General features: G+C 40.3%; 1 protein-coding gene across 1 annotated transcript in view; it reads right to left on the reverse strand.

Moving 5' to 3' along the window:
- The window catches only part of ARHGAP42 (Rho GTPase activating protein 42), a 229,340-nt gene that overhangs the window by 37,685 nt on the left and 177,266 nt on the right, over nucleotides 1-14,389 (reverse strand). Inside the window, exons 7-9 of the mRNA XM_084894676.1 lie at nucleotides 10,189-10,293; nucleotides 7,667-7,796; nucleotides 2,306-2,406 (exon numbers count right to left, since the gene is read on the reverse strand). Of these exons, the coding sequence (XP_084750802.1) occupies nucleotides 2,306-2,406; nucleotides 7,667-7,796; nucleotides 10,189-10,293 (336 nt within the window). The remainder of the gene's footprint in view (nucleotides 1-2,305; nucleotides 2,407-7,666; nucleotides 7,797-10,188; nucleotides 10,294-14,389) is intronic.

Below are 14,389 nucleotides of genomic sequence, written 5' to 3' on the forward strand. Positions count from 1 at the left end.
GCAGGCCCTCCCCCCTGCCAGCCTGCCCCTGATCACACTCCCACACCCCAATAGAGGGTGGGGCTGGCAGCCAACTTCCTGCAGCCCCTTCCCTTATGGCCCCCACCATCCTGATTGGCCCACAGTCTTTCCCCTGGCCAGGGGCAGGGCCAGCCAGCCAACCACCCATGGTACATGGTCCCCCATCAGCACCCCCACAGCCCTTCCCCATGGCTGGCCCCACCCCCAATTGGTTCCCCACCCTATTGGGGGCAGCACCCACTGGCCAGTCACCTGTGGCCCCTTCCCCTAGTCCCCCAACCCTGATCAGGCCCAATCGGGGCAGGCCAGCTGGCCAACCTCCCACCATCTTCTCCTCCCAACAGGCCCATCCCGATCTGGCTGGACCCCACCTGCGCACAAAATCATGCACTGGGCCTCTAGTATCTTTAATTACAAAAGTATAATATGCTAATTAGATGAGACAGCCAAATGATCTTCTGGACATCTTTCTGGATGACCTTCCAGATGAAGCCAGGGTTGCAAGTGTTGAGACCCTTGCACGAATTTTGTGCATTGTGCCTCTAGTTTATTTATAATGTTAAATTGCACTCTAATACACATGCCTTTGGAGTTCAATTTATAAAAGGTGTGAAATTACAGTTACAGTTATGTCACAATTAGATATCCAGAATGTTTGTCAGGATACTACACTGTTGCTCTGAATAAAAGTTTCCCAGATTGCTAAAAGATTAGTATTGTAGGGCCTTATAACATTAAACGACAGCTGGCTGAAAACCTCAAAAGAGCTACTATAATAATAAAATTTAGGTATACAGTTGCTATGATGCTATTGTTATCATAGATACCATGTTATTGCTTTGTTGGTAACCAATTGCTATTCTGCTACTATCACTAAAACTCTTTGGATAGGATCCAACATAGGTTCAATAAATAAGCATTTTCTTATGTACCTGACCTGCCATTCAATTTTAAGAATAAGTCTAAAATTACATGCCCATTACAGTTTTTGAAGAGGAAGATAAACTTAATAAGAACACCTATAACATGCATAGGGCATGGATTAGGCACGCCCAAAAACAGTTTGCCTAATGTCTAAATAATTCTTTTGTCTATTGAATATCATAGAGTTACTAACAGAATTTTGGTGGGGTCTATTTGATATTAGCTCACTGGCTGCCACATAAACTAGCTTTCTGGCAATAGCTTTTCTTATGAATCCATTTCCTCTGGTATGTTGTCCTTTATTTTATGTCTCTCCCTTTGAATTATTAGACTCTAATGAATGCCCAAGCACAATAAACTTCAACTGATGTATTTGAGCATGTGTCAAGGATCAACATTTACCTGCCATGACCTGTCCCCTCGCGGCCCCTCCCAAATTAGCTGGGCAAGTCACTTACTTTCTACCATCTTGATTTTCTAATCTGTTAAAATAAGGCCAGACTAAATGATCTTTAAAAAGGTACACTATGTTCCATATTGTTCACTAGCCATGTGCGACATTCAGTGGCCAATTTACTTTGGGGGGGAATGAGCATTGGTCGATTTCTTCTTAGGAACTTTGCTAGGCCAGCAGTTCAGCCAACAGTCCACGGGGCAGAGGATGAAAGGTTCCCGGGGTAGAGGCAGCCTCCCCAGAGGCACCTGGGAAAAGATGCAGATCTGGGCCTGGTCCAGCCACTGGCAGCCCCTCCCGGGCTGCTGGCCAAGCAACAGCACAGTAACAAGTCCACTCCCAGGGTTATGAGACGGCCTGGGCCCCTGCCTTTGATTCAATTGCTTAAAACATGCCGTGGCCTCCCTAAAGGAAAATCCTGGCCACTCTTCTTAAGTCAGCAAGGTCACCAAAGTGAGAGCAACTTTTCTGGCTTTTCAATTTTTAAAAACTGTGCACATGTTTATTAGAAAAGTGAGTGGGTTTTGTTTGTTTGTCTTACTTCCATTTCTTTTCTTTTTTTAAAACTTCTAACTTGTTTTGTATTTTTTAAAATTCTTTATTGTTGAAAATATTACATATGTCCCCTTTTCCCCCCATTGAACTCTCCCAGCCCACCCCTTCCTCCCTAACCCCCACCCCAACCCAGGCCTTCACCCACCCTATCATTGGTATTCATGGGCTATACATGTAGGCATACAAATTCTTTGGTTGATCTCTTCCCACCCACCCACCCTCCCCTACCTTCCCTCTGGGTTTGACAGTCTATTTGATGCTTCTGTGTTTCTGGGTCTATTTTTGCTCATCAGTTTATGTTGTCCATTTCTTAAATAATAACTTCAGTTAAAAATAAAACCAAAAACTCACCATTTTCCCACTGGATTTCATTTCTGAAACACTCATTGTAAATGTTTTGCTTCCTTTATCGTATGTGCAATAATGCTTAATCCATGTAAAACCAAGTGGTCCTAAGCAAGGAAACAAATATTACAGACTGTTAATAAGTGACTAGTGTTCACGTTTGCATAGTTTTGCTTTTTTAAAAAAAATATTTCTTTTTATTGATTTCAGAGAGGAAGAGAGAGGGAGAGAGAGAGATAGAAACATCAATGATGAGAAAGAATCATTAACTGGCTGCCTCCTGCATGCCCCACACCGGGGATCGAGCCCACAACCCAGAATGTGCTAACTGGGAATCGAACTGCGACCTCCTAGTTCATAGGTGAAGACGCTCAACCACTGAGTCACACCAGCTGGGCTATAGTTTTTGATGCTACAACATACAATTAAATATTTCCACAGACCATGTAAGTGTGGAACTTTTACTGAATGACAGTGAGAAGGGCAAGTATGAGGAGAGAGTGGTGTGGGGTAGAGTGTCTTGAAATGGAGCAACGAGGCCTTACTTGAAGCTTTCACTATAAACTCAAGAGTTTCTTTGGATCTGATTTCAGTTGTCTCATCTATAAAAGCGGTACTTACATCCCATAAAAGTAAGAAGAAATAGGAATAACAGTCTGAGTTACTACCACTGGTCTCCTACTTGCCCTGTTCTTGAAACTGCTAAAAATTTAGCAAGGTCATGTGACCCCTCTGTGGGAAACCCTCTAGTGGTTTCCCTTATTACCCCAGAGAAACGGCAAAGATCCTGTGACAACCCACAAGGCCCCTCCCTAAGGCTCTCCCTTCACATCTTACTACTCTGTGCTTCATGCACTCCGCTCCAGCTACCCTGGCCCCTTGCTGGTCCCTAAACACAGCGAATGCATTTCTACTCGGCATCTGAAGCAGCCTGCACTCCTTTCCCCTCAGAGATCAGCACGGCCTGCACTGTGGCTTCCTTCAGGACCTTTCCTAAATGCCTCCTCTGTAATACTGCCTTTCCTGAGACAGCCCACTCTGCAGCACCCTCACCTGACATGTGCTGTGCTTTCATCTTCTTCTTCTAAGTTTTCACTAAATTCTACTGATGTATCCGACTTACTGCTTGTCTCTGCCACTAGACTCTAAATCTCTCAGAGCAGGAAAGCATGATGCTCTGCTGACTGGTACATTCTTAATCCGTAGAGCAGGGCCAGATACATAGATGTCACTCAATAAATATTTGACAAACGAAAGGAAAGGAAAGAACCACTCGTCTTTCTCTAAGACTTTATTGACCGTCGAGTTATTTGCCCTTACCACTAATCTTAAAAGGAAACGTGAATTTAAATAACTTCTTAAAATGAAAATGGCCGAAACCGGTTTGGCAACAGTGGATAGTGCAACGGCCTACAGACTGAAAGGTCCCAGGTTCGATTCCCGTCAAGGGCATGTACCTTGGTTGCGGGCACATCCCCAGTAGGGGGTGTGCAAGAGGCAGCTGATCGATGATTCTCTCTCATCGCAATGTTTCTAACTCTCTATCCCTCTCTCTTCCTCTCTGTAAAAAAAAATCAATAAAATATATTTAAAAAATATGTATTAAAAAAAACGAAAATGTTTCATTCACTATTTATAGCACAACGCGTTGTGTATGAATAGTGTTCCCTTCCCCCCGTAAATACTGTGCAACTCTTTCCCACAGCACCCCCGTTACAGTCCTATGTTCTCTTTAAGGAAGGGGACGTTGCTGCATGGCCAGGGTGGAGGGATGCATTGTGACCAAGTGGGCGACCTTCGGTTTTCCCACAGGGAAGCCAATGATCCCGTGTCCAAAGGTCACAGGGGCCGCGGGCCTCGAAGACGAAACTTGATTTCTAGGCAGCTTCTCTCCTGCTTAACACCTGGATCTTTCCAGCAACAATTATGCACAGCATTACTACTCCCTTCGCCTCATAACCGTATATTCAAAAGCAAGAAATGTGAGTGTGAAAGTGCGCCTCTTGAGGAAAGGGCTGCACGAGCCGAGCGTTTGAATTTATTTTTTCTGCAATAACACTGCCCGTGGTGTCCTGTGGCGTTAATGCTCCAGCGGCTACAGATTTTGAAATGATGGGGTTCGGCGGTGCACTTTGTCATCACAAAAGATTTTTGCAATTAACTTCAGTTCTGTCTGGGGAGCATTTTACACTATAATACTTAGCGATGCTTGCTGAGAATTCTGTTCCGTGTGGTGTAAAACACTTAAAGGCTTAGAGCTGATGACCGGGAAGTGGCTGGAAGGAAAGCCTTACAGTGACTTGACTACTCAGCGGCGTAGGAGGCAGGATTAGCCATCAAGTTTGGCCACAGCCGAAAGCGGTTTGGCTCAGTGGATAGAGCGTTGGCCTGCGGACTGAAAAGTCCCAGGTTCGATTCCGGTCAGGGGCATGTACCTTGGTTGCGGGCACATCCCCAGTGGGGGGTGTGCAAGAGGCAGCTGATTGATGATTCTCTCTCATCGATGTTTCTAATTCTCTGTCCCTCTTCCCTTCCTCTCTGAAAAAAATCAATAATATATATATATATATATATATATATATATATATATATATTTTAAAAATATGGACACAGTGATGCTCTGCTGACATGTGAGGCCTCAGTTCAATTTTTCTTTCCTGTCTCCACCGTAAGTTCAGCATCTCAAGCACTTAACCTTCAAGACTGCTGCACACACGTGCTACTTCCTTTAAGGTCTGCCTGGCCCCGGGCTCAGGCAGATGTTGTTACACCAGCAATTCTGAAGTCCTTAAGAAACAGTCTTGGAAAATAAAAATTTATTATAGCTCTAAAGTAGCAAAATAAAATCTAAAAAAGTTTAATTATTTTACCCAGGAATCATGTGAGGTTGCTGAGAGGATGTTTACAAGATGGGAGGAAATGAACATTCATGGAATACTTTTTAAGTGCTAAAATTTGACCTAAGAACTTTTTAAGGGATACATTATAGTGCCATTTTACATATAAGGGAACGGAGCATTAGAACTGCAGATGGTACTGCTTTCTTCATCAATAAGGCATTCGATGGGAGTTTTTCTTTTTAGGGAATACCATCTCTCAAGAGTTATTTTAAGAATTATAAATGAGATAAACCATAAATTGCAAGGAGCCGTAAGAGATACCGGTATGCATAGTAGTCGTATTATGCACCGTCGATGATGATAATAGAGACATTTTACATACATTATCTCCAAATCCTGCAACACCCTTACAAAGTAAGTAGAAATCTCCTTCTTTCACAAACAAGGAGAGTGAGCTCAGAAAGCCGTCCGCCCAGCATCTTTAGTTAACAGTGGGCAGGCATGACATTCCAGCACAGTTCCGTCTGGCTGCGGAGCCCAGGCTAACCTCAAGCCTATTAGAATGAAACGTAATGTGTGCCTAGAGGTGGGTAACTTAGCAACCGCATCTCCAGACAAGCGGGAGCTCTGTGTCCTGTCTGCCATGATCTGCCCCTCCTCCATCCCAGCCACCTCTATTTGTCACTCCATTTACAGCTCTGATAGCTACTATTGATCACTGGCTGCTGACTTCGGTGAGCCTCATGCCTTCCACTACAGAATAAACAGCCCAAAGCCATTTCTTTATCTCATTTTCTGTTCCCCACAGGGCTTATCCTCTGTGATAGCAACAGCTCAATAGATAGGTCTTCGCAGACAGGTCAAATTTTTGTATTATAAATGCTTTCAACGATTCCCAGTGGAAAGGGGCTTTGAATATTGGTCCCTTCGGTAAGAAATAATTCCAAAGGCGTATAAATCCATGAGTTTTTCTTTTTAAATTCCTAGGTAAGGGGAGAGAGGGAGGATGGTCCATGGGAAAAAGAAGGAGAGAGGGATTATACCGGGGCTGGAGAACACTTCTGAAGGTGGAGTGTGGTGATGGTTTCACAGGCACACACTTAGGGCAAAACACTTCAAACTGTAGATTTTAAGTATGTGCGATTTATTATATGTCCATTGTACTTCACTGAAGCTGTCTAGATAAGATAATGCAGGGGAAACAGAGAAAATCGAGAGAGAACGTGTCTTGGGGGCAAGAAGGCAACATAAAAGAGCAGGATGCTACACAGAGAGGAGAGTCTGACTGTTAGAGCCTGGAAGGCCACCCTGCTTAGGGGCCTTCCCGGGAGGGGCACTAGAGTTATCATTCCAATATCTGAAAGTAGACAGCTATCAGAGGAACTCTCAGAACCCAGATCCCCTGAGCCAGCAGCCCTCTACCATCTAACACAGCAATGAATGTCGGCCATGTCTGTCAGATCAAATCCTTATTTTCTTGCATACGACCAGCCAGCCACTGAGCATTGCCTGAGCATGTCAAATACACACGGGGTTGCATTTTAGTGTCGAAACACTTATAACTGACGTGATATCTCCAATGTCCCCATCCCAAACCCTTTAATACCTTACTAATCAAAACATTCCATCACCCTCTTGTATACAGACAGGGGCACTTTAGAACAGCACCATTTCATGTGGTTGGTGGGTCCCAATAAATGTGAAAAATACAGAAAGTAAAAATAAGCATTTCAGGGTTTTTTTTTGTTTTGTGGTGCGTGCTATTTACAGCAATTTGACATTTCTGCAAAATCCAATCACATGATTTTGTGTTTTACAAAGACATTGGTCCATGATGGATTGGGGGGAGGGGGGGAGACGGGGATGTTCCTTCACCATGAAGAGTATGAGAATGGTGCTTTAGGGCATATGTGATTTGAAATAGTTAATTTAGACTGGTCCCACTTAGTGACCAGTATCATTCAGAAAGCACCCTTGTTAGACAATTCTGAATGGCTTTGTATTTATTTTTGTGAGATAAACTTTCTTAGTGTGAGGCAATTATAATCGTGCTCTATTGGGTCTGATGCTTATTTCCTAACCTCAAGAAGCAAACGGTGCAGTCTGACATTACACAATTGCCAATTTTATTCCTGGAAACTGTGAAAACGCACAGGTCAATGAAACGATATGGTTGGAAGGGAACACTTATCACACTCACCAGGATGATTCATCCTGAAAAAGGCTTTGATTTTTCATTTTCCACCAAACTGTAAGTTGAGACTAGATATCATAATAAATTCTAAAACTGAGTTCAAGTTACCCCATCATTAGCAAAAGGTTGTCTTAGTAAGTTCCAAGTTCAACAATATAAACTCAAGAGATGTGAAAAAGCTTCCTTTCTTTGGTGGTGATGGTGGCTGCGCTGACTAAATACCATAAACTGTAAAGGGTTTCCATCTCTACGTAAAGGAATACTATCCAAGTCATGCCTCGTGGAAACAGAATGTTAACCATAGAGACATTAGGCTGTGTCTTTGTGACTCACGTTTCTCCTGGACGTAAAGGTAGCCTTCCATCGTCCACTGGCTGGGCGGCCTGTAATCTTGGTTGGCAGACTTCATCCTTTGCATCAACCGCTCTACCTCTTGTCGAGTACTTTCAAAATTGTTCCTCGTCTTGAGTAAATAAAAACAACAGATTCAGTTTTCTTTCCTACCTGTTTTGAGGAACTCAGAACCTAAAGTTTCAAAACTGCAAATTGTGCAAAGGATAACCTTGATTCTTTCAGCACTGCTCACCCAACTCCATGACACTCTATGTTGAGTCCTACAGCTGATGCTCAATGGCTTTAGTGAAACTTCTGCATGTTTCTCAATCTCAATCTGTGTGTGTGTGTGTGTGTGTGTGTGTGTGCGTGTGCACATGTGTGTGCATGTTGTGTGCTTCTTCTCATGTCCCACTCTAATATTACTACATAGTGGCCAATTATAGCATTTTAAATTATGTAATATTTACTCAATATAATTTTATAACACTAATGCCTGAGGTTAAAAAGCAGATACATAGGGACTTATATTTGTTTTGGGGGAATAAAAACAAATTAAATTCACACATTTTTATATATGTAGCACTTATTTAAAACAAAGTACATGGCCCTTGTTTCAAATACTTTTGAAAAAAACATAGCTTAGCTTGGTTTCCAGGAATCCTAACATAGTTATCATGAGGTCAGTATATAAACTAACTCATAAAAAAAGGATAAGTTTGCAAGAAATAGTTTATTCACATTACAGAAAATTTACTTAAGGTAAAATATGTTTTGTAATCAAGCCACAGTGTTATTATCTCAACAATACACATTTGAAAACATAAAAATCATCACTGCCTAACTTAAGATTTTGCTATGGCCCATAATAAAATAATTGAATTTTCTTAATTGCCATTTTTGCTACTTTTCTCTTTTCAACGTAAGGATCACATTTTTTTTTCTTATTCCTTACCTGTTGCCAAATCCCAGGAATCTTAAGTTAATGACGCTTAATATTAAGATAAGTCATAAAAATACTTTAAACTATAATAATCGTCTCTTTTAACGTTTACTGAAAAAGCCCAAATGCATTCCATATTGAAAAACAATGGACTGAATTGCATATGAGATCGATTCTGCAGGAAAATCTAGGTTAAATAAAAAGCTAACACTCAAAACACAAGTAGAATAAATCCAATCCAATTACATATTGCTCCTGGGACCCTCCAACTCAATAGCTCTATTTATTGGACATATTCACAATGGCAAAACTCAGATAAACAGTGAAGGCCAATTTTTTTTTTTTTATAAAAAATTAAGTGAGTGCTTTCAGATTTATTTTAGCTATAGAGCACTAGACAGGGTTTTAGAAATAACTTCTCACTTCTACAAAACCCTGAACAATTGGAAGGTCATTATTTATCAGACTTTGACAATAAGAAAATGTGTTGGCTAATTTTTTTTTAACGTGGTGTTCAGCAGCTATGTAATTCTATAACTCTGTAATCAGATATCAAAAGGATTGATTACACAACTTTACAAAAATAAAGCCTGACAGAAATAGATAGGATGTTTGTACATAATTCTTACTTAAGCTTTAAAACAATTATTTTTGAATATTAAATGGATAGGATGTTTGTAAATAACTCTTACTCAAGCTTTAAAACAGTTACTTTTGAATATTTTAAACCATGTTCAAATTTATTATCTGAAAGTAATAAATATCAGATTTATTATATGCAATTTCATAGATGGATGGGGCATCAGAATGCTACAGTACAACCTTCCTTTTATAAATAAATGCTGTCCTCTCAGAAAATACAACATATCTAAGTTCACCCAGTTAAGTAATAACGCTGGGTATAGGCAAAAGTTCCCAAATGCCCAGGCATCTATATCTCAGCAGTATTTATCTTTATATATAAAAGCCCAAGTGACCATCACAACCAAACGGATGACCGAACAGGCTGCTTGGGGAGACCAGGCCGGTGGGGAAGGGGGCAGAAAGGGCCAACCAGGCCAGCAGGGGGGGGCAGTTGGAGGTGATCAGGCTGGCAGGGGGAGCAGTTGGGGGCGATCAGGCAGGTAGGCAGGTGAGCAGTAGGTAGTCAGTGGTCCTGGATTGTGAGAGGGATGTCCTACTGCCGGTTTAGGCCCAATCCCCAGGTTTGGACCTAAACCAACAGTAGGACATCCCCTAAGGGGTCCTGGATTGGAGAGGATGCAGGCTGGGCTAAGGGGACCCACACCCGGCCCCCCCGCCCCATGCAAGAATTTTGTGCACCCGGCCTCTAATTTTATAATAACTATGTTCTTGTATACATTTTCCTAATATTAAGATTGGCTCTCTCCTGCTGTACTTTCAACCAGTAGTTAGAAATCAAAGCATTTTCAAATAAATGTATAACGTGGCTTTTCTAAATCAATGAGGTTTTGCTGTATGAGATAAGGTTTGGAAAGACTCCCCGGTTTGGCCTGGTTTGAACCCAAGTTGACCATCTGATTCACTAAAGAGGCAGTGAGAACAGGTACAGCCTTACGTTCTGCAAGTTGAACTGCAGCTGTTGTTTATATGGTGCGAATTCCTGGGCCAGTTCATATCCCTCGTGGTAAAAAGTAAACAAGCCCTGAAGGAACGACAAAAGCTGCAAAAATAAGAAGATAAAAAAAGAAACCATGAAAACGTGTTTTAAAAAACATATGACCATCAAACACCATACACTGGGGAAATGACATTTCATTCTAAACCCTCAGCTAATAAATTCTCAAATCTCTCTGGCAAAGCCGACACTACAATTATGGATGTGAAACAGAAACCACGAGAGACAATTTTTAATCCCTTTTTAGTAGACAGTGATTTAATTTTTCAGTCTTGTCAGGGACAGCTGTCATATTAACTACGTGAATATTCCAATGCATTGGCTATGGAGGAGAGACATTAATGGGAGAAAAACCGAAGACACGAAGCTCCTGCTCAGGAAGAGCTTCTCACCAAAGCGGGGAGCTGAAACATGCAGACGTGAGGAAGACCAAAGCGGTGAGTTACAGATCAGAGACACCCAATGGGAGCCCGATGAAATTAAGGAAAAATTCACAAGGTGGCAGTACTGAATTAGGTATTGAACAGACATTTTCACAAGGCGTGGGAAGAAGACAGACCAGGGAAGAGGGGAGCAAAGGCAGGGGAGACAGATACAGATCTTTCATATAAAAACTAAAGAAAGGTCCTCTCTAGAAAAGCACAACTTCTATGATCCCAGCCTTCTTATGTGCTTATTTTTGATGCTCTTGTAGGAAGAGTGGCTCTTCCCATACAATTACAGGGCACAATGGTTGATAAGTTATAACTGAAAAATAATTCAATTTTTTCCCCATTTAATTCACGCAGTCTCCCCCCCCCCCCACACACACACACTTGTCCACCAATTCAATCTCTTCCTCAACTTCTCCTAACAATGAAATTAAAAATATTTTTGAAGCCCCAGCCAGTAGCTCAGTTGGTTAGAGCATCGTCCACATATGCCAAGGTCGTGCGGGCTAGCTGCCAGGTCAGGGCACATATAAGAAGCAACCATATAAGAATACATCAATAAGTGGAACAACAAATCGATGTCTGACTGTCCCTCCTTTCCCTCCCTCCCTCCTTCTTTATCCCTCTCCCTCTTCTTCTTCTTCCTCTCTCCTTTCCTCCCTTCCTCTCCTCTTCTCTAAATCAATAAAATATTTCTTAAAAATTTTTAAATACAATATTTTTGAGGAGTGACTAATGATTTTCTAATTCAAATAGCACAGTATGTCTGTAAGCTATTACTTTAAATTAAGGAAAAAACAATTTAACACCAATGGAAAATTAATAAAACTAAATACTCAAAAGATCATCCTTTATTAAAGAGATGATATAATATTTCTCAAATTAACCAATAATTAAAAAGAACTGTAGCTTATGAAATGGGACTACAAAATACCTTTAATTAATTGGGAATTGGGGGCTTGGATATGTAGGTTTAGAGGTTTTCAGAGACAAAATAAGAAAATACTTTTGAAGTATAAAGAAAACACTGCTGTTCTAAATATCCAAATTATAGGTAATGAAGTTGCTAAAAGAAGTGTTTCTTCATGTTTTATAATTAGTCCAAATTTAAACTGTCCTATGAACTGAATGCAGCTCAATTAAAATGCTATTCTAATATTATCCTAAGGACAAAGAATTTAACTAAACTTATAAAAATGATACTTTAAAAATATATGCAATACATTTTTTCGATAGAGCACCCAATTCCCCAGTATCCATCTAAGTAAATAACTCTATTTCCATCTTCAAGCATATTTCAGATGCACTAAGTAGCAGACAAATATAATTTAATCTCACAATACATGCATAACACCCACTAGAGAATGTACAATCTTTAGAAAAGTACTGAAAAATTATATTCAAAGAACCACCCACCTTTCCCTTTTGTTTCATATCTACTTTGGAAATAGGTTTGGAGAAAATATGATAAAGGCAGCATGTGTGAAATAACTGCCTCTAGATGGTAGCAAAATTAAGCATTTTTTTTTAGGTTTGAGTGTATACTAGTTCATTTTAACTGAAACAAATTCCATGATGCTAAGTTAAGGGAACTTTGTAAGACAGCTGAATCTTTAAGAATTGCATTTCCCACGTGTCGTTTTCTTTGTTCAATCTGCCTGAATGGGTACAGTTGTTTGGAAACGACTACTGTGTCTCAGCTTACCTTAAACTAATCCTGACCTTTAATATAATAATAATAATAATAATAATAATAATAAGTATAAATTACTAGATAGATTATGTTTTAATATTAAAAAAGTCACTTTTATCATCAGGAAAAAGTCATATAGCACTATATTATTCCCAAGAATTTTAGAATCAAATTAGATTTTGCTACTCCAATAACCAAATGTGGAAATTGATACTGCCATTACATAGATCAGTAATCATTTAGAAAAACCCTTTACAACTCAGCAAAGGAATGAATATTCAAAATATCCCAGTCCATTAATCATCAGGTTTCAAGCCTTAAGGGCTCACAGGGGCTACTAATACAATGAATGGCAGAGAAAAGGGGTTGGGAAGGGAGGAACCCCAAAACAACTGATGCAGTAATTCCAGAGGACTGTTGCCCAAACTGAGCAGAATAAGTGGGATGTAAAGGCTCTTATACTGATGTGATTCATTTTTCATTTCCTAATAAACTGATCACCGAAAATCCCAACAAATCCACTAACACACACACACACACACACACACACTCACTTATTATAAACTAGAACTATTATTAAACAAGTTCAGCAAAGTTGCAGGATACAAAATGAATATACAAAAATCAACTATATATGTAGACATTTGCAATGAATAACCTGAACCTGCAATTTAAAAACAATCCCATTCACAATAGCTTCAAACAGGATAAACTACTTAGGAATAAATTATTTACAAAGAAGTACAAAATTTATAATTTGCAAAGTACAAAATGCTGTTGAAAGATATTAAAGAAAAGCTATATAAGAGAAAAATATTTCGTGTCCATGGAGTGGAAGACAATATTGTTAAGATGGCAATACTCCCCAAATTGGTGTGCGGATGGAATGAAATGCCCGTCAGAAACCCAGCTGACTTCTTTCTGATGGATGAGCTGTCTAAAATTCTTACGTAATAGCAACAAACCTAAACCAGTCAAACTAATGTTGGAAAGGATGAAAAAGGTAGTTTATTTCAGAACTTAATGCAATGCAATAGTAAGCAACTGTGCGATGCTAGCTCAATGACGGTCCTATAAACAATGAAAGTGAATTGAAAGAGAGTCTAGAAATAAACCCACATATCTATAGTCAACTTATTTTCAATAAGGGTAGGAAGATGAAAACAATAAATAAAGAACAGTCTTTTCAAATTAGTGGTAGACAAGTGTAAAAGAATGAAGTTGGCTGCCCACTTTACCCCATCGATAAACATGAACTAAAAATGGGCACAATGTGTGCCTGCTATGTGAATTACACCCCTATCACACTGATTTAAAATAAAATAAATCAAATAAACACTTCCCATACGCAAAGCACCGGCATGCTCTAGAAGAAATAAAAATCATATGTAGCCCTCTACATTTGGCCACTGCAACTCCTGAGAAGGTTGGGAAAGTAGGGCAGAGGCAAGGCATCAAAATTCTCACAAGTGCCAGGCCTTTCCTTAAGCCTGCAGACTCTGCTGCTCCTTACTTAGAGGAAACTTAGAGGGAAGTACCTTGGAGGATAGCCTCAAAATTACTATGAAGCACTTTAACTCTAATACGTACATGTTCAGAGGAGTTTATTGAGTGGAAATGAGGGAGTACCAAAATCTAACCAAATAAATGGGAAAATGTGAAGAGAAAAGAGGGCCACGGCTAGAAAGAGCTTGGTCAGCTGTGGCCTGGGCTGACAACGTCTAAAGCAGAGTGATGAAAGAAGGATGGAAGAACAAATGAACAAACAGATATATAACCGACTCAATTCAATCAAAAAAGCTAAAACTCACCCTAACCGGTTTGGTTCAGTGGATAGAGCATTGGCCTGCGGACTGAAGGGTCCCAGGTTCAATTCTGGTCAAGGACCTGCACTTTGGTTGTGGGCACATCCCCGGTAGGGGTTGTGCAGGAGGCAGCTGATGGATTCTTCTCTTTCATAGATGTTTTTAACTCTCTATCCCTCTCCCTTCCTCTCTGTAAAAAATCAATAAAATAT

Source organism: Pipistrellus hanaki (genome assembly GCF_964339955.1).
Source record: "Pipistrellus hanaki genome assembly, chromosome: 9".
Lineage (NCBI taxonomy): Eukaryota > Metazoa > Chordata > Mammalia > Chiroptera > Vespertilionidae > Pipistrellus > Pipistrellus hanaki.